The sequence below is a fragment of the Triturus cristatus genome, chromosome 7 (assembly GCF_964204655.1).
Source record: "Triturus cristatus chromosome 7, aTriCri1.1, whole genome shotgun sequence".
In the NCBI taxonomy this organism is placed as follows: Eukaryota; Metazoa; Chordata; class Amphibia; order Caudata; family Salamandridae; genus Triturus; species Triturus cristatus.
The window spans coordinates 566,354,796-566,376,149 of NC_140590.1; the positions used below are offsets into that span (position 1 = coordinate 566,354,796).

The 21,354-nt window shown below is 44.9% G+C and overlaps 1 protein-coding gene across 1 annotated transcript in view; it reads left to right on the forward strand.

Moving 5' to 3' along the window:
- GRIN2C (glutamate ionotropic receptor NMDA type subunit 2C) overlaps positions 1 to 21,354 on the forward strand; it is an 895,681-nt gene that overhangs the window by 703,020 nt on the left and 171,307 nt on the right. Inside the window, exons 8-10 of the mRNA XM_085617084.1 lie at positions 1,406 to 1,617; positions 7,305 to 7,473; positions 10,857 to 11,010. Coding sequence (XP_085473210.1) covers positions 1,406 to 1,617; positions 7,305 to 7,473; positions 10,857 to 11,010 — 535 coding nt within the window. The remainder of the gene's footprint in view (positions 1 to 1,405; positions 1,618 to 7,304; positions 7,474 to 10,856; positions 11,011 to 21,354) is intronic.

The window sequence follows — 21,354 nt, forward strand, 5'->3', positions numbered from 1 at the left end:
ACCTGACTATCAATAGCCACAATTGATAGTGCTTAGAAAGAGAGGCAAAGGGCTGCTCGCCTTCTAAAGGACCCTTCACACCCAGCCACAGAAACTGTCATTTTCAGCAAGACTAACCAGAAAGAATGTAATCAAAGATGAAGTTTGTCTCTTCTTTCCCCTCTAAAGTGTCTAGGCAGTCTAAGGAATGTCAACAACACACTCCCATTTCCTGAAATCAACCTCACCCAATCTTGTGTACATACCCAAAGTGGGGACTTTTAAAATGGAACCCACAGGCCCATACCACTTTGGCTCACTGAGACCCTCATGCAACACTTACCAAACTTCACTAGCACACATGCATGGGATCTCGTCGCTAAGATCCCAGGTTTACCATCATCATCAGTACTTTAGATTAATGGACCATTAGGCTGTCATTCATGTGACACAGGTTAAAAGGCTGTGTACTATAATCCATACTTAATTATACTATAAACCAATGCGAATTGGGAGCTGGTGGTTGCATGTGGGGTGCATTTATTTATGGGGTTACTGGAACATTTTTTTCTTAATAGATTTTGCAAGAGAGAGAGAGAGAAAGGGGGAAGAGAGAGCGAGAGACAGTAAAACAGACACAACAGGAGAAAGCAGAGATGGAAAAGAACCAGCAAGGGAGTGGTGAAGTGACAGGGAGTGTCTGGTGGTGGATTAAGGAGGCATGCGGTGGAATTATAAACATGCAGCATTAGTATTCAACACCTCAACCATCGATAGCACTGGCACAGGCTTCTGAGAAAAAGTTTGGACCCCAGCACTTATTCTTTTACAAATTAAGTACTGTTATAAACACTGTAAAACATAGATTGCTGCCAAAGCCATCGCGTCCGCAGGTCAGGAGTCATGACTGTACCTATTCAGGGGACATTCCCGTCCCGACACCTGTTTTCAAATCTTCACGAAATGTTTAACTTTCCCAAATACATTCTAGAAATTAGCCTCCTGGACTATTTGGGGGAACAGTGCACTTTCCCCCGATATACTGGTGCTAATACTAAAATTGTACATTTGCCTTTGTTCTGTCCATAAACGTTATCTGCCCAGAGAGAGCAACTGAAGGTGAAAAAAATAGGGCTCTTGGGGTTGAAGAGCCACTGACAGCTCTAACAATGACAAAGGCTCAATATGGTTCAATATGGCTGGGATGCCTATTCGAGTAATAGTCACTGAGAATTGGAGAGTAATGCACTTCTCATACAGTGCTATCTGCAGGGCAGGATTGAAAATGTTTCTGAAAAAAACAGTCCCTGGTGAGGGACAGCCAAACCCTGTTCATAAAGTAACAACTGCTAGCGAGGATAGAGGTTGCGATGTGCCCTATTTAATGTCTCGAATATGACCAGGTTTTCTTTATGGTAATTCATAGGTGGGACGATGCGAAAATGGCATTATCAAGATGAAATACCCAGTCTGGCCCCGCTATGGCTCTTCCTTACAACCAATGTCAGACAGTCGCCATCTAACTGTTGCCACACTGGAGGAGCGTCCTTTTGTGATAGTGGAGAGCACAGATCCAGTCACCGGTGGATGCGTCCGAAATACCGTTCCCTGCCGCAAGCAAACCAACTACACTGACAGGTAAGTTTGGCACTGAATTTCCCTCACACCAAAGGCTGGATAAGGGAGAAAGGCAAGCTGGGGAAAAGGCTTATACCACCCACTGTAGGACGCTTATAGGCCAGTGGCAACTGTTGATAACTCTGGAGAGACCGATTACCTACTAGAAGAGGACTACTGTCTAATAAAACCTAGGGATGTCTTTGGAGAAAGGTCACCAGCTAAAAAGAACAAGTGATCACTCTAGAGACTCGAAATACCCACCAGAATTCTTTTACAAACCAACTAGATCTGGTGATGGCTCTGGAGACGTAGACTCTCCATTGGAGAAAGGTGATAGGCAAGAGAGGAGTGGCCATGGCTCCAGAGACATAGTATATCTATTAGAGAAGTGTTACAGACTGACAGGAACTTAAACTACCAATTCAGGCTAACGTGAACGAGAGATGGTTCTTGAGAGTTGGACTATCCATAGGAAAAAGGTTATAGGGCTGAAAGAACAAGAGACGGCTCTGAAGCCTGAAGACTTAAGCTAGGTGCTGGAGCTCTGTGAAGGGAGAGCCAGATACCGCTGTCACTGTGACGTCTGTTTTTCAAAACGGAGAGCCTTCTTGTGGTAATTCAGCCCCTGGAGAAGAACTTGTGGTGGGCAGCTGCTGTAGAAGGATTACAGGCGAATGTACTGCCCACAGGAGGAGAATTACAACTGAATGTGAACTAGTCTTGGCTCTGCAGAAAGGAACAGGTGTTAGCTTCAGATACTTAGACAATCAATTGCAGAAAGGTTGCAGGCTAAAGGAACCCGATTATGGATTATGAAACTCAGAGGACGCATCGAAAATGGGTTGGAGGTTCACAGCAGCTGTGGCTGGCCAGAGTATACATTAGAGATCCGCATGGAGGATTGGTCAAACTTTCAAACTAGGGTTAGACTATAGATCCACTGTGGGTGGAGTAAAAACCCACATTGAGAGGTCCAAATCCACGCTGAGGATAAAGTAGAGATTCAGGAAGATGATAGGTCAGTGCTCAGCGCTAAGGATAGGTTAGGGATCCAAACCAAGGATAGATTCGAGCTTCAAAGTGTGAATATATCATAGTTCCAGAAGGAGGATAGATTAGTGCTCCAAATGTAGGATAGATTAGAGTTGCAGACTGAGGATTGGATAGAGGTCCAAATGGAGGAAACGTCAGAGCTCCAGCCTGAGGATAGGTTACAATTCTACATCGAGAGCAGGCTGACATGGTAAACTGAGGAAAGGCTGGACCTTCAAAATACAGAGAGACCAGAGCTCCAAAAGGAGGATAAATTATTGCTCAAAGCTGAGTATTCATTAGACACCCACTCTCAGGATACATAGAGGTGCCAATTACGATCCGGTAAAAAAAATTCCCGTACGACTCGTATCCGGTCTTTTTACCGTACGAATTGTACAAGTGCCGTACAAACTGGCAATCACGATTCGCATGGTAAAAAGCCCATACGAGTCGCATTGGGAATAATTCCCCACACGTCCTCGGGTCGGAAAAAGTGTCCGACACGTCCTCGGACGATTTACCGTACAAACGTGAAAAGCGAAGTCCGACCGGGGAATCACGATCCATCCCAGGCGTCCGATTGTACAACCGTATGGTTAAAAGACCGTCCGCACCGAACTCCAATAGCAACCATGGAGACGTCCAAACAGATGCCCGGTACGCACCGTACCCCCCCCCCAGCCCCCGCATGTACGCGCCGTACCCCCCCAGCCCCCGCATGTACGCGCCGTACCCCCCCCAGCCCCCGCATGTACGCGCCGTACCCCCCCCGTGTATGTACACCCGAGTACGTGTCGAACCCCCCCGTGTATGTACACCCGAGTACGTGTCGAACCCCCCGTGTATGTACACCCGAGTACGTGTCGAACTGTACGTGTCGAACCCCCCGTGTATGTACACCCGAGTACGTGTCGAACTGTAAGTGTCGAACCCCCCCGTGTATGTACACCCGAGTACATGTCGAACTGTACGTGTCGAACCCCCCCGTGTATGTACACCCGAGTACGTGTCGAACCCCCGTGTATGTACACCCGAGTACGTTCGAGTCGTACCCCCACCCGTGTATGTACGGTGCGTACCCCCAGCGCGTAGCTGGGGGTACGCACCCGACACGTACTCGGGTGTACATACACGGGGGGTTCGACACGTACAGTTCGACACGTACTCGGGTGTACATACACGGGGGGGTTCGACACGTACAGTTCGACACGTACTCGGGTGTACATACACGGGGGGGTTCGACACGTACAGTTCGACACGTACTCGGGTGTACATACACGGGGGTACGGCGCGTACATGCGGGGGCTGGGGGGGGTACGGCGCGTACATGCAGGGGCTGGGGGGGGTACGGCGCGTACATGCGCGGGCTGGGGGGGGTACGGCGCGTACATGCGGGGGCTGTGGGGGGGTACGGCGCGTACCGGGCCACCTACTCTGGTCGTTTCGCGCCGTACTTCGCTTTTCCGGCACTTTTTGGGTGCCGTAAAAATATTGCCGTCCGGACTGCTGTCGGTTCGAATCGTACTTCCTGGGTCGTGAAACGCGGCCTGAGAGCGTCCCGACGTCACGTCGGCTCTTTCCCCGGATCCCATTTGTATGTCTCTTTTCGTCGGTCGGTGTTTTGTACGACTCGTACGGAAATGGTGTTTCCGTGCGAATCGTACTTGCATGTTTGTAAAGTTTTACGACCGGGTACGAGTCGGACGGAAAAAAGCCTCCGTCCGACGGTTCGTACCCGGTTTTTGCGGGATCGTAATTGGCACCAGAGTATTTGATCGTGGACACATGAGAGATCTAACCTGAGACTGGGTTAGAAAACTGAGGATAGATTGTAGACTCTGGTCACAAAAGACTGAGGGCCAGATGATCACAAAATACTAGTTGCAGATTGCAACTGGTAAAGGTTTTTAAGAACTGACTTATTGGTAAGTCGCAAATTGTGACTCACTCCGATTGGAGGCCATCACAGGATGGTGGCCTGCTGGGGCCAGCAAACTACTACGTCTGTCATTGCCTTTAAGTAAAGTAAACCTTGTTTTAAATTTTAGTCTAAAATGTAGTCTGTTTTCGTTAAATTGAAAAGTTTACATTTTTTTGTTTGTTTAGGAGTTGGCAATGATCCCATAGACCACTGCCTGTTCTTCAACAAAGGGACCCCTTCATTTTTGCAAATCCAATAACACATCCTTTAAGGTGTCAGTAAAATATCATTGTTTTGCAACCAGATTTAATTCTTAAAACATTGATGCCTTAGATACCAATTAGATATTTTGAAGAGAAGCCTGCAACATGCCCCTTCTAGACACAAAGGGCCTGATTCACAAAGGTAACTCAGGCATTTCTGTAAGTGTGCACTTTGGAGTAATTTGATACTTGTTGGTATTCACAAACTTCACTTTAGTAGTAACTTACGATTTTGTAGTAAATTTATAATTTTGTTGTAAGTCCAGCACTACACATGGCTACTACAAAACCCTCCCATTGGAAGTAATAGAGGTTGGGAGTTAATACAAAAGTGAGTGGTTGGTGGCGGTTTGTACCCCAATAAATATAAAAAATTGACCGAAATATTATCCAAATGTTTTGTTTAATCAAACTGTGCTTGCTACTAGTTTATTTGTATTGGTTAGACATAATAATGCTGCAAACAACAGAACAGCTGTAGTAGCAAGCACAGTTTGATGAAATAAAACCTTTGGATATTATATCGGTCATTTTTTTCATAGTTAAGGGGTACAAACCCCTACCAACCACTCACATTATCTCCCTTTTAATGGCTTTTGGGTGTAGCCATTTGTGAGGCACGTACCATCATCCCATTGGGTTACTACAACCGAGCGTGAAACCCAGTTCCATTCACCCTTCCTACCCTACATTAATACAAAAGTGCATGTTTCTGCAAAAGTGAATACTGAAAAGTTGTAAACATAGTTAAAAGTGTAAATTACTACAAAAATGCCGTTTGTGAATAGCACTTTGTAATAAGTGTTGCAGTACAACAGTAGTACTTCAAAACGTACTACAAAGTGCAGTTTGTGAATCAGCCCTGGAGCGGTATCCACTCACAGTCCCATTATAGGTGGAAAAGCTTTTCCCGACTCCCCAAAAAGGATGTAGACCTAAGAAAAAGCATTTTGACAGTCGCAATCACCAAATTGGAGTGTTTGCAACTGTTAAAACGATCTCTTGATTTTCACACCAAAGCATCTGACTAGGGAGTAGGGATGAAATGAGAAACAAAAAATGTCACAATAGGTGTAAAGAGAGGGTCTACTTAGAAGCAGTTAGGAAGAATACATAAAATTAGAACAGATTTCTACAAATATAGCGCAAAATCAGGGTTTACGGGAGGTGGAAATCGAAACCTAAATGAATCAGGAAAGAAATAACCAAGAGACACAGCCAAGGCAAATTGGCAGAATTCGTAAGAGGGTGAAACCTCTGGAAAGCTGGTAGGGACGCCATAGAGTCCATCATGGATCAGGCCTCCTGGCATGACTGGTTCTGCTCCAATCCGGGCATCTTTCAAAGGCATCAACCTTTCGGCAACTCCAAACCTTGTTCTGTTTTTCAGACAGTCAATTTCGCCCATGAAGAGGGTGTAGAAAAGATCTGCAGAAATCTTTTAGAACTACAGATGCCATTATAGTGACTCTATATCCTTTGAGTTTTTTGGGGTTGTTAGTTGGAGGCAGTCAGTGAACTTTGTTCACAGTCTCTTGGTGAGTTATAATTGCTTTCCATAACAAGCCAGTAAGAGGCTTGAAAGGCCATTACACAAATCACCATTATAAATGTATTTGCTCGAAAAACTGTAACTTTTCACATATTTCCTTCCGTGCAGTAATAGGGTCCCTGTTTCCAAAGTGCTAAAATATTAAAAGGTTTAAGTAATTTAAGGCATTTAAATAATAAATCTAAAGCCAGTTAAACATTTGAAAGATTAATGTAAAGTATGCATTACATAAAATAAAGGAAGGATGAGTAAAATATTAATCTCGAGGCTTTCACTTAAAAAGAGATTTTAAAACCCAACTTTTACTCCTAATTGTGTCATTGAGGGCGGGCAGCCTTTCAAAGGCATGTCATTAAATAGAGATGGGCAGTACTGCTTCTTCACAGTTCCGCGCCCATTAGTGCAGCGACACATAAAGTGAAAGTCTGGATTAGGAGTTGGGTGGTAATAGAATAGAATACCATTTATGGAGAAGTGCTCAAGGGTTGATATAGACTTTGGCAGACAGGTTACTCTGTCACAAATATGGCTGTTATCCCGTCCACCCTATTACAAGCGCGTTATATCCTATGGTCCCTGTAATAAGACGGACACAATATCTGTCACGTTTGTGACGAGTAGCCTGTGTGGGAAATTCTAGTCCAAACTCCAGAGGGGAGGGAAGCCTTCAGTGGAGTTTTCTACACCACAGGGTATCGTATGGTTGACGTAATTCTACTGTGAAAGAATGACCTACCCCAGGACTGAAACCTCTGACTCATGGACTAAATTTACCAAGCTTAGGTGGGATTTCCAGGCTAAGGTAGAGTGAGAGTAGAGTTAAAGAGGAAGCCACACTTAGGAGTGACTAGAGAAGATACAGTAGGTATACATAAAGGACGTTGGCCGAATGGAAGTTAGTCATTGACGCACTGATTCCTATCCTTTGTTCTAGCGGGCAGGAGCTGACGGACCCCTACACCAAGCTCTGCTGTAAGGGTTTCTGCATCGACATCCTGAAGAAGCTGGCCAAGACTGTGAAGTTCTCTTACGACTTGTACCTGGTCACGAACGGAAAGCACGGCAAGAAGGTGCGCGGAGTCTGGAACGGAATGATTGGAGAGGTAGGGAACGCCAGAATCTGTAAAAACACACTCCATTCAGACCGTCACTCCATCTCATAGTGTCACTCCACTGTAGACAGTAACCCCATCCATAGTGTCCCTCCCTTACAGGTATTTACAGCATTCCACTCAACATTAACCATAATTTCCGTAATTCTTCAATCAGCAAGCCCAAGCGAAAGCCCAACCTTGTAGATCACCACTTTAGTTTCGAAAGCCCTATCTCGCCAACTAGAGTACGAACCCCATCCCCAGAGCACCTACCCTGAGAGAGTGACCTCCATCCCTAGGGGTGAGTAAAAGCCGCTATCCAGCAGGGCATCGCTTGTAAAGATAGTAAGCCCTGGTCCACAGAGCCCATCCCATCCCACAGTGCCGCCCTTTCAATGTAGTCATCCTATCTCCAACCTTTCGCTGGGTTTTATATGGGTCAGTTATATGTTTCTCTTATTTTTAACTATTAACATCGGTACAGATTGAATAAATATGGAGAACTTGCAAAAAATTATGGTGTACGAGCAATCAAACTAACTTAATCAGGTCCTGCCCGAGATTTTTGCTGCCCCGGGTGAAATGCCTACGTGCGCCCCTCACACCTCCAACTTCCGGAACGTAGCACGCACACAAACGAGCACATCGTGCTATTTATTTAGCTGTTAGCACATATTTAGCACCATGAACTAATGTAATACTTTTACTTGTTCTTTTACTCAGACACTGGCACCGTTGGTGTAGTGTCTCCAGGCTGGCATGAAAGGTTTTCAAGGGTTGAAACCGTTTTGCTGCCCATTCCCTCCTGCCGCCCCATGCATTTGTCTGGGAGGTGTCAGGTTGAAGGGGTGACTTTGGTTTTAACCTCTCCTCCCTAAAAATCGCAGGCCACTTTTTATTTTAAAATATATTCGCCTCTTTCTCGCCAATTTCTTCTTGCTTGTGGCATGCCCTCTCTTTTGGCCTTGGCAACCCCACTACACCCTCCCCTGGACTAGACCCCTCAGGACCACCCCTGCAAGTGAGGTAAGGTTTATAGAGATATATTATGCTCAATGCATTCAATTTAAGCCTGCCTCACACATACCGTTCCTTAAATAAAGCAATGTTAAATAAAGTATTATTTGCGTTTCATGCTTTTAAAAATTAGTTTACATTCTCTTGTCCTTTTTGCTCTGTACCTTTAAAAAAAATCTGTCAATAATTTGTGGCCCCGTGTTTGCTGTTCTGCTCAAATGTTCTTGTAATAGACTGGAGTTACCTAAAAACTAAGGCAAGTGTAACCCTGGGGCGCGAGAACCTATACTCTGTGCTTACATGCATGACTATTCATTGTCCAAACAGCCTTTTCTTTCTGTCTTGCATTTTTATCTCACTTTGCATGCAGTTTCTGTACTCTGCCTTGCATTTTTATTTTGCTCCCTTCAGCTCTGACACAACCATGTTTAGAGAGCCGGGAAGCACCATTTCATGCCTTTAAAAAATATTATTCTATATTATTTCTGAAGTGTTCCTACATCCGCCTTGGTTTCCTGGCACTGATAATGTAAGAAACCTGATTTGTCATACACAATAAACACAAGATATTCAGTCTCATTCAGTGGTACTAAAGAACCCGTTTTTTTCCCTAAATGGAAGCATATCAAGGATTTTCTGCGCTGTATCATGGAAGGTGTTCCTGAGTGTTCGCTGCAGACACCTAAATGACTCCCGCCCCTTGCTCTATTCTTGAAGCAGCACCAAGATGGCTGGTCCTAGAAAGCAAGGCTAGCATCTGACTAACGTGAGCTTGAGAAACTCTGGATCAGCCCCATTAATGGACTGATGAACCCTGAGCATGGCTAGAAAGGCCATTCATGCCAATGGGCCGCCAGAGGTAAAATGGAGAAGATGGGTTTCCCCAGTTCTGTCCTGAGAATGGATTTAAACCATTGGAGCACGATGTCATTAATTCCAGTAGCTTAGAGTCTGTACACCAGCAACCCCTGGCCGGTGTGAAAGGTTGCCCTAGATTTGGTAATATCAGAGAAGCATCTCATTCCAGAAAGATTTATCAGTCATCCAGTAAGGTACCGGGACCGATATTTTGCTGATATTGTAGGTTCTGATGAGGACTCTTTAATAGGGGAGTCGCTTCATCAGTCTTGGACTCAGTCATAATCCGAAGAGTCAGTAAAATCCACCATCTGACAGACAATCACCTAATTTATTTGTTGAGAATATTTAGCTGTTTGTAGATGAAATGCCTTAGATCCTCCCTTCTTACTCAGGTGAAAGACAGGTCTCAGGTAGAAGCTGGAGGGAATTGTCTGGTGAATGAAAAGATGCATGTCTAATTGTAGAATATTGTCTTGCCATCTGTGCCCCCAGGAGATGAACCATAGTGTGAAGCCTGTAGGCAGCTTAAGTACCTCTGACACTTCACATAATGGTTTTAACCAGCAGGACTATCAAAATATCCTTTAACTTTCAGCACCAAGCTTTTCAATGCCTTTTCCTCAACTCCGCAGGACCTAAAAGGAGAAAGCGAGCTATTCCCTGGCAACTTGGCCATTATCTGTGAAATTTTAACTAGAGCAGTGAAGTTCATCTAATTCCCCTTTTAATAAAATCAGTAAGGTAACTTAGGCTTCCTCCCTGTTTGTCTTCACATAGGCAGGCTTAAATTGTATTATCTGTGCATTAATGTACCAAAATTCACTCCAACAGCCCTCAAATGAGTCTACAATCTATATGTCTGTAAGATATGTAGATTTCTTTATTTCAGTCGTAACTCCAGACATTAATGACTGTGTAACAGCATTCCATCAAGCAAGGAACAATTATTTGCTCAATGGAGGGTCCCTTTTGGATACCCAGATTCTAGTAGAGGCTTTTTTACTATTACGCAATGCTTTGGAAAGATTACTAAGATATAGGATTTAGTGTTATTACTGATGGAAAAAGACTGTTAAACTACTGTAGAACAATTTTATCTGATTTCCTATTTAATCAGGAAAATAAATATATAAAAAACACATTCAAAATAAATCAGCTCATCAACATACAGTACATATTAACAATGATAATCTAATATTAATATTTCAATAATGATGGCACATTTTTTCTGGTAATTATTAATAAATTGTATTAGTCTAGGGAGTACATCTTCATTGATAGACTATCCATAGGTTCTTCCTGAGACTATCAATAGGTACTTCCTCTGATTTTATCGCATTATTACCGACATGTTTTGTTTCTATTGCCAGTCCCTTCTTCCATGCATCTCTCTGTCCGTCTCCTGCCCCCTGCAATGCGTTGTGTTGTGTGCCCTGCACCTCTCCGTCCCCGGAACCTGTGGCTCTGGAGTTTCTTGTGTACTCAATGTCCTGCTTCTCTTCTCATCCCACGAGGTGTACTACAAGCGCGCTGACATGGCCATCGGGTCCCTCACCATCAACGAAGAGCGCTCAGAAATTGTGGATTTCTCCGTGCCCTTTGTGGAGACAGGCATCAGTGTGATGGTGGCCCGCAGCAACGGCACAGTGTCTCCCTCCGCCTTCCTGGGTGAGTAGTGCAACTCTCATAACTTGTCAGAGCAGTCAGTCCCCCTGGGTACCTGAAAGCATATTGAAATTTTTCAGATCAGATTCGACAATTCACAGCCATGAACTTTCATATCATTTTGCTCACAGGAGAATAGTTTGAGCAGAAAAATTATCCTCAAACCAGTCCTTTGTTGTGGTTTTTAAACATGAGGGGCCATATTTATCAAATTGTAATGCAGCGCAGCATGTCACCTTGCTGTGCTGCGGTACAGGGAAAGGACAGGAATGCGCTGTATTTATCACAATACTGCGGGCGCATCCCTGCCTTTTCCCAGTGCTGCAGCACATTGTGCTGCCCAGCACCAATGCAGGCACTTTCCATGGATTTTGCATGGGAACACCCATGCACCACCCATGGAACACCTTCCTGGGGCAGAGTAGCGCAATGCACAATTTGCGCTGCGCTGCGTTGCGTTACTCTGAATTTATAAAGCCACTTAGGACCACGCAAGTTGGCCTTGCATGACTTGATACACAATGATTTCACATACCCTTACTTAAGGCGACTCTCTCTTTTAAAGTCACTATTGGTCCTTGTGATACTTCCTCCGCTTTCTCTGCCACTTTCTGTTCCATCCGCTGAAACTTCGAGCTGTACCCGGCAAGTGAAAGGAAGTGAACTCTTTACACTTCTTTGTCATTCCGCCATTGTGGCCCTCTTCATCAGTTGGCATTCATTCTGACTGCTAATACCAGATCCGGAGCTGCTGCGGCTGGTACCCAGGATTTAGCAGGAGGTTAAGAGCGATTGCCAGAAGTCTAAACTCTTTGAAAGCATTGCTGCATCACTTTTTGTGTGTTTAATATAATGCTACCAGAGTGACTGCCAGAGGGTTAGACTGGTTGCAAGTACCAGAGTAAACAGACGGGGTAAATAGGACAGATGCTCAGTTTGGAAAACTTCAATGGGGCTTCATTAATGCACCATGATGTCTTTTCGATGTGGTTTCCCCAGCATTCTACAAACGGCCTTTTTAAAAAACTCGCAACCCTGGCACTTTAATCAAGGCTGTGATAGTGAGTGAGGTTACTGCACCTAGAGCCTAATGTTCAGTTTAGGCAGTTCGTGTCTCCTTGTGTATTGCTGTTATCCTTGCGAGGGTGTTTTACTGTACTTCAGCTTCATTTCCTGCTACGCACTTAGGTCTCTTTAATAATAGAGCGTCGCGCGCTCCCCGTAGACTTGCAGAGGCAGCCCTGGCGCCGCGTGGCCTGACGCCAGGCACGCAAGTGACCTCGCGTCAGACATCTGCAGGCGCGGAGCCCAGGCAGGGCCCTCCCTGTGGCCAGGCTGGCAGGCGAGAGAGCTCCCGCCGTGCGAGTCCAGGGAGAAGAACAGTAGTGGTGGTGATAATCAGAAACGTGGAGAAAGTAAACAGAAATTGCAAACACTATGAAGAGTTAAAAGGAGAGAACGCACTTATTTGATATCGATACTAGACATTAGCCGGTTTCACCAGTTAAAAAGTTTGGCCACGAAGGTACTGACAGTGTCATGTCTGTTCTCATAACAAAAGGTACGTTAAAAAAATATTAATAACACCATTTTCACACGTGAAAGCGTATAAGTGTAGTGAGCGCTATATACATATTGCAATACAATACACTATTTGGCCGGGTATGTCTGGGTGAAGTACCTTACCCTGGTAGGTGGGCAGAGTACAGTTTTTCTTGGCAAGTACAGGTAGGTAAAGCCGGGCAGTGACCATTGTGTAATGAATTTGAGTAAGTATGGGCATGATGTATGCATGCAATAGAGGCTTACCATGTGCTACGCACCCCCTCGGCCACTTCAGAGTACAGGCACTTCTTGCACACTTGTTAAAGAGGAACACGTTTGACAACATCTGGCAACAAGTTTCCTACTCCTCCCCTCTTGTGTACCAGCGATACAATCCCATTTCAGTGTGTGTGTGTTTCTAGATTCGTCTGCCACGTGCTCTCTCCTTTACTAGAGGTTTGTGGAAGGCATAGATAATGGAGGCTGGAAATGGGGCTATCTGTGTGATATGGACGGGCATCTAAGCTGGAGCACAGTGCTGAAGCCTCCACCCACGATCATCCCAGGGGTGCTTTATGCAGGTTTGCGCCAGGGCTACCGAAAAAGAAACCATGCCCACATATTTGAGAATTAGCACTCTTAGAGGAAAATGGTGTGAAACTAATTCGCCCCTAAATATTCCAGGGCAAATCAATTTACTATTCTCCTGTCAGTTTACAGGAAATGGGGCTTAGTGGCCATAGCTACTGACTTTGGAAGCTGGGGACTCAGGTTAGAATCCTAACCTCAGTGCTCGTCTCAATAATGTGTAATTCCGGGCACATCATGGAATCTATATATGTGATATGCATTTGTGTCATCCCGCTTGATGTACAAGATCGCCTTCCTATCCCTCATGTACTCTAGAGTGTGCTGTTGCTAAATTTGAAATACAAAAAAATTATTTTGGTTAAAACACCATAAGGCAAATTTCGAACAAAACAATGCAGTGCAACAACCAAAGGTGCCAAGCTGCGTTCCTTTCAAGGGAGGGGGCAGAACAGCGGCATATCTTCTAAGGTATGCAGCAGTTTCACTCTCTGCCTTGCACCACACGCTCTCCCTTCCACTATGGTGTGAGTGTGATGTCTAGCATAGGGTTTGTACTGGAAGGGCATACTTTGAGTACAAAACGCTATACTTAGACACAGTTTAGCATTTTTATAAGTTTGAAGAAAATACATATGTTTTCTAATGTGATGCTTACCTCAAGGAGGCGTACATTTTGAAACACAGCCCTGTCTACCTTTTCTTAGTGGATAGGGCTTTGTGTCAATGCAGTTGCATTGGAACTCCCCCGTGTACCACCCATGGTAGGCCCCCTGCATACTCTGTAGTGCTTAAAGTAGTAGATGTGTATTATTTTAGGGCTACCATCCAATACAAAATAAGATTTGTGCTGGAAAGTAAATCCCAGTACAACACTGTAGCCAGTTTGTGTCACTTTTGTGATGCAAACCCAGCACAAAATGTCAGCAAATCTGTGTCCAATTGCATGGTTTGTCAGGTCATTACAATCTATATTATAGGCAGGCCTGCACGCCTGAACAGTGCATTCCTATGTGCATGACACAGATGTGTTTGTGTGGACAATGCTTTTGTTGTGTATAAAGTGTGTGCACGGTTAGAGTTAGTTGTGCTGGATATCGTATGTATCACAAACAAATCTGCAAGGGATGACCGTGGTTTGTATGCGTATAAAGATGCCTGCATTAGGCTGTCAGAATTCCTCTCCGCGTTTTAGGGTTTATATGGGCAAGGGTAGCCATGAAACTAGCCCCGGATACTGGGTTCTGCTGCTTGCACAGTTTCCAAGGCTTCTCTGGTGTCCTTCCCTCTTCAGGTGTAGCTTTGGTCAGCCAAGATTTACTCCAGGATGTAGATATAAAGAGTTATTTCAGATATAATGTCACATAACATTGGAACATGTGCGTAGCACTTAGGGTTGCTGAAATACAACCCAGTAAGCTGTTATATCCTATAGTCTAACATAAGCGATTCGGGGGCTTTCAGCAATGCTTGATTTACTTTTATTTATAAAGTGTCTTATGTAAGCTTGGGACAAACTGCTTTTTTTAACACTCAGAAAACATTGTTAATATATCGTCTGCGGCTGTGATGCAAATTCAGTTTCACAGTTACAAGAGATTATTTGGTTGAGCTAAACTCGTGAGTGACAATTATGTGCAAAGCTAAGCATTAGAAAGACAGATACTACGTAAAATATGCAAAACCCAATAAGTGGCTTTCCACAAGATTACATTTGTGAAAAGCTAAGCTAGAAACATTGAAAGTATGCAAACTATGCAGAAACCAATATTTGGGGTGTTGGCAAGATTACACTTATGTGAACAAAATTGCCTGAGGGTAGTAGAGAGGTAGCTGAGCAAGTTGGATTACTGGAAAGAGTTTGGGCCCACAAACTTGGAATAAACCAGGTTGTGGGGAAGAAAGGTCTGTCGGGATGTTGTATTTCCGTTAGTTCTAATATGTATCAGTGCAGCAAAGGCTCTTTGCAGCTCATGGTTGTAACTTGGGTCAGTAATTCAAAAAAACAAGAATTGAAATTAACCCATGTAGTCAGCTTTTTTCATGCTTCCTTCCTGGGCATTGGAATGCAGGATTTGGGGAACTGGACCAATTTCACAGGTGTTGGGATGGAAACAGGTGTGTACCACTGCCTTGATTGCCTTACTGCATGTCCAATTGGTATCCAAAAGTTTTGTTTGGCCTTGGCGTACACTAATCTAGCATGTGTGCAAAGTCCTATTCATGTCCCTGGAAATGCAAGGTCCAGATCCCTTTCGTGACCTGGAGGGGCACAGCAGGAGTTGTCTCAAAATGGGCTTAGGACAACTGTTCATGCCCAGGGTAAATCTTCTAAAGCAGTGGTGGCAGCTTATCATGATTTGTGAATCTTTAGAGTGACCAGACCTTTTTCTGTGTGTCAGAAAGAGGGCCGTCTACCGGTCCCTCTCACATGCAGTTGCACTGTTATGTGAACCCCCAGATCCCTGAGCTGGCAGTATATAAGCGTGTTGCAAGTGTGAGTCTCTTGTAAGCGCATAGCACATGTATGTATGTAGGACTTTGTGTGAGGTATGAGTCTGAGTACTGTGATCAGTTGGATCAATTTTGGATGCGCTTTGTATAGCATGGCACAAGATGAACGATGAGGGTCGCTTCCCCAGACAGTGGAAGCGTATTGCCTGCATTCCTGGGGCTGGAGGGTGAAGATCCAGACTCTGAACTGAGGGAAGATGGAGTAAGGGCTGCCTTTAAAAATTCTAGCAGAGTATTGCCTTTTGGTAGACGGTAGGGGTGAAGAGTGGGACTGCTGTGTCTGATGTCCAACATAAGGACATTTCTAGACAGGGCCGACCTTTTGTCTGTCCCTGATTGCTACTTCAGGATGGCTGATGACAGCTAGTTGCAGAGAAGTCACACCTCATTGCGCCCTGTTTTGGATACTGCTGCTTTGAAGCCAACCCCATTGCCACCTGCTGTAAGAGCTACAACCACACTTAAAAAGCGAGAAGCAGCCAGACAATGATATTGGAGACAGAACCAACTCAAACTCATTCTGAAGCCTCAGACAGGGGACCCATATCCTCTGTCTAGAACGTGTATAAAAATGGGATCCAAACCTCCCCATTTGTTCTATTTCCAAGTTCTTCTTGATCAAGAACAGGAGTGCTGAGCAGAATACTCGAAGAGCTGCTGTGTGCCCAGGGCTGGTGTGTGCTTGACAGCCTGTCTCCCAGAGGTGAGGGTAAATTACCTGAATTCTGCACTATATGTTCAGGGAGGCGAGGGTTGGTCTAGTGTCTAGAATCATATGCACCTGCTGAGAGAGGGAAGGAGAATGGCTGACTAAGCAGGAGAGGCTCCAGGTATTTCCCGATGCCTACAACAGAGAGCACAGGCAGGAATGGCCTGTGCGGTGAAGGGGCCCTCTAATCTCACAGTGGGATTCTTGCTATGAACTGCACCAACATTTGTGAGAACAAGGATCATTGTGTTGTCTGGGATGCCCCAAATCTGAGACACATGTAATGCCAGGAAAAGGTACTTAGTCGCTGCCAAACTGGAAGCCCTGAGTGGGCCAGGGGCTACCACTGCTGAAGACACACCATTACAGACAACTCTGCAACTGTCGAATAGGAGCATCTCTCCGTGCCCGGCGAAGGAGGCCACAGCTGCCGAAGAGGAGTGCCACTGCACAAGCTGCACTTACTCCATTAAGCAATTCTTGTTCAAACACAAAGTCCCCACTGTAGACCCAACAGAATTAAAGCCATCACTGTGATGGGGGTATCCAAACTGCACCCACCACCGCACTAGAATTGCAGTGTCATTCAGCAGGTAAAAGTGGGGTTTAACCTGCGACTGAATATAGAGACTACAACATGCAGAAGAGTCTGCTGTTTGGACTAAAGGCTGGTTGCAAGAGTGAATGTAAATGAGTGAAATATGTTGAATTGATTTGTACATCTGATAAGTAGGGTAACCAAGTAATCTGCACCTGTGTTTATAATATGTCTATGCCCATAGTATACAGGGGACTGTAGCCATTAAAAATCTCTTAGAGCATGGAGAGAGTACTGAAAGTGGGGCAGTGCCTTATGGAAGATAGAAACCCTGATAACTACTCCGTAAATGTAGTTTTTATTGAACTGCTTCATATTTCATCTTGCTGTGACATAAAGGTTCTTTCTGTAAACTAAAAGAGGAAGGGTCTGAACAATACATTATTGTGTCTGTTAATTGACTGTTGACTTGTGGGCTCTTGTCCCCCCACATTACCTCCTTGAGAAGCCTTTGACTGCTCACCCTTGCTACCCTGAGAGTCAAGTGTGGAAAGGGTTGTACTTTGCCCAGTTTGCAGAATCATATTAGGATTAGGATGAACACCAGTGGCAAAAGACCTCAGCCACCAAGGTTGGGGTCCTGTTGCCCTTGTCTGATCGTGGCATCTGCTCGTGGCCCGACAAGGTCTGTCACGGTTAGGATTTTTTCAGTGTCGCAGGTATCCTGCGGACACATCCGATGGTGATATCTTGTTATCCACTGGCTGGCTGAAATATGCTGTTCATAATTTCTCTGGTGTGGGATTCTCCTTTTTGGGGACTGGGAAACAATGTGCTACGTGAGGGTTTGGCTTCTTGGTTGAAAATTCGTCAGCAGTTTGCCTCTTGACCTTTTCTGTGTGGCACCTGGTCCAAAAGAACATTCTCTGGAGGCACTGGCTCCCTAAGGGACGACCTATCAATGCACTCCTTCACAGACCTTGTAGGCTTCACCTGCAGCAGTTAAACTCCCATATGGTACAGTAAATAAAAAAGATCAACACTGGAGATTCCTCAACCAAAGACATTTTTATTTCAAAATAACAGGCTGCTCTCTGAGTAGAGTAAATGGCAGGCCCACAATGTGCCCAGGCAATGGTGGAACCTGTATTAAAGGCGCAATCTCCTTAGAAGTGTCTTGGTGTCCCCGCTGATAAGTTGCAATGGCATTTTCTTTTCCCAGTTTAATGAGGTTGTTCTTCAGGAGACAGCCACAGACAGATTAGTGCACACACATAACCTCATTAGTCCAACCTAGTCCTCTTTCTAAATGTGCATTAGTGCCACTAGGAACTTACCTCTATCAGGGTCATGCCCTCTGCTACTTACGCTTCTTGACAAGGCCAACAGACTTGCAGTCCACCAAAATGATACTGACCGCTCTGTCTCTGAGTTTATTCCTATCCAAATAGATGGTGTTAAGGAACTGATGGGTGTCCTTATGCTCTTTGATTAGATATCAGAGTCCGTCTTCCATCACTACTTCCTCAGCAGTTACTGTGGACTCATTATTTAAGTTAGAAAGTAGAACGCAGAGTGGGGGCCCAGAGTCGTCCTGGTATAATATGGGTGTCTCCTTTTGTGGGCCCTGTCCCAATAGTCCCGTAATCTACGAATAAATCAGTCCCGGGCAGTTTTGGGGCTGTTGAATTTCTGACCCATGATTTGAGCCCACTTTATTGTGGTTTCTCTCTTCGCTTTGGTCTCTGGGCGTTATCGGCACTCAGTGATGATGTCTGGGTCTTTTGCTTGGCATGCTCCGCCTGTTTGTTATGTTGTTTACCCTTCTGATTCATAACGTTGTATATATCTGTCAGCTGCCAAAACAGTCCACTTTGGCTCTGGGACTTGAGGTTCAGCTAAGTGCTGTCCCTCCTCTGTAGGACAAACATCCATGATGTGATCTGTCAACAGCAGGTGAAATAAACCTTTGTTATTATCCATCTTCTCATTTATACAGCCAGTCAGTCTCCTATTCCCCCCTTGCAGGTTTGTTTTCCAAACTCACATGCTGATGCTCCGCATCTCAGTAAACCTCTTCAAGTACTAAACACGTATCCATTCAAACCTCAACGCAATCTGCGCTTTTCGCCATATATTTTCTGCCCGTTTGCACCCGGTTTGATAATTGCCTGGTCCCCACTGAGCAGGTAAGTGACTCAGTAAAGCTGTTCCATTCTCCTCATCTGTAAACATTTACATAGTGGAAGTTAGTTCAAGAGAAGTTAGACAAGCAGACATTGGAATGGTCCATCGTTTCCTAACATGCAAAGTCCTGCCACGCGGTATTTCCCAGGGTTCTGCTCAGTTACCTCCATTTTTAATGTGTAGATCACCTCATTGGCCTTTGTAGTGACTGCAAGTACAATGATGCCACCCGTATCATCCTGAAGGTGAAGCCGCCTGTGGGATTAACTACACTCCGGCCATGCAGTTGTGTATTTATGGACGTGCATCAGTTCCTAGCAGCTACATAGCAGCTTCTATAATTCCTCCCTAGTATCACCACTTAAAGTCTGGCCTGACCATTTTACCCTCCTCTTGCAACTGTATCACCATTAGAAAACTAAACATATAATTTTAGTCAGAGTGCACTCTGTTCTTTTAGACGAAATCACTCACTCAGATCTCTTATTTTAATTGCACATTTGGCAGTGCCTTCTGCTGGTTCTTGGTTTGTAAGATTAAGTGTCTGCTGTCAGTGGCTCAGTGTCATCCTCGGGGTCTGCTGTAATGCTGCTTCCCTTGTGCTACCTGCAGACTGCTGTGGCTTGTGCCACGCTGACCTTGAAGCCCTGGGACGCTTGGTCCAGTGTTGGCATGTCTTCAGTGGCTTCCTCGCTAAAGCCAGGCATTGCTCGTGGGCCACAGAGCGCTTACCCAAGATAGGCCGTAGGTTTTAGCAGTTATGATGCTTCGTGTGATACTGAGACTTTGGCCTCGTTTGCCGGGCTTCTGTCTGTCCCACCTTCCGAAAGGTCCTGTCCAAGCGGCACTCATTAAAGACTGAGCTAAGGACGCGTTAGATGCAGCGCTTGATGATTCATAGGTGTCTCCACCTAGAAGCCTCCGGGGCCGCAGCAACTCAGATTAGAGTAGTCTGCCTCGGCCAGTGTTTGAAGTTCCTCACAAAGCGCTGTTGTTTTAGCTAACCTGGTGATATTAATCTGATAACGGCGTCTTCACTCTGCAGCATACATTGCGTGATAACTGCTCTGTGATGGAATATAAAAGAACTTTATTCTATCTTGTAACTCTGCCTTTTGAGGTATAAATCCTAGAGCTCTGCAATCAATTTTAGTAATTTCCCGAGGATCCGGGATTAGCAGGGAATACAAAGTGGGTTCAGAGGTGAAACTTACTGTGCCACTCACTAGCCCAGGTACTGAATGTAATTGCCAGAAGAAGTTAGCCAAGTCACCCCTACTCTCCTTCATGCTCCATTGGTACTTCATTGGTAGTTGTGGTCAAGCAATCACTCGTAGCAGGTGTTGTGAAGGGTGTTTTGAGATGTAATGCATAGGTTATCATGCTCAATGAAGGACCACTGTCCAAGCAGATGTAGTTCTTCAAAAAGTAATGTCTTTAATATAATTAAAAATATAGAACAGTTATAACGTCATGCAATCAGCCACTCAGATAATAAAGCAAATTTGTAGGTTCTCTACCTTGGCAAGCTGCGGCAAACTGGTTTGGGCTAGAATAGGGTGTGTGCTCCAGCTGCGAACAAGACTTTCACACACAACTCCATAACTTGAAATCTGAGATGTTGGCAATTGTTTCACTGGTCAGGGGGTCAAGTTCACAAAGCTTACTCTCAGAGAGGGAGTTCCAGTTCCAGATTCAGGCATCACAACAATATGGATTTCATCCATTTTTTATACAATCTCACCACACAGAGGATGGTGAAGAAATAGACTTTTTAGGTCTCAGCTACTGACAGCTTTTGGCAGACCTATTGTTTCCAGTACATTACTCTTACTTAGAGTGTGTTTGGGGTAAGCCTCTTGCTAGTAAATGGATGGCTTTGTTGTCTATCTTCTTGAGTCAATGGCTTTCCTCCCCATTCATGAGTTTGTTCCACCTAGGAGCATTTTGGTTTCAAAGTGCTCTGATTGGCTTACTTTCCATTATGCCTACTTTGTTTTCATTGAGGAAACTACATTTTGCTTTTAGCACTCAATGAGGTTGCGTGTTTTTCGTGTGCTGCTCTCTTTTTACTCCAACCCATCCCCCACTTCTCTTCTTTCTCAGTGTTGCGTGCTCCCCCACTCATCCATGGCTTCCCTGCCCCCGCCCCCCCTGACCTTTTTTCATTTGTTTTAATATTCCCTCCCCTGCGGCTCCTCTGTTGCTCCCTCACCCCATACTACATGGCTCCTCCTTCCTAATATTCTCTGACACCTCCCTTCTC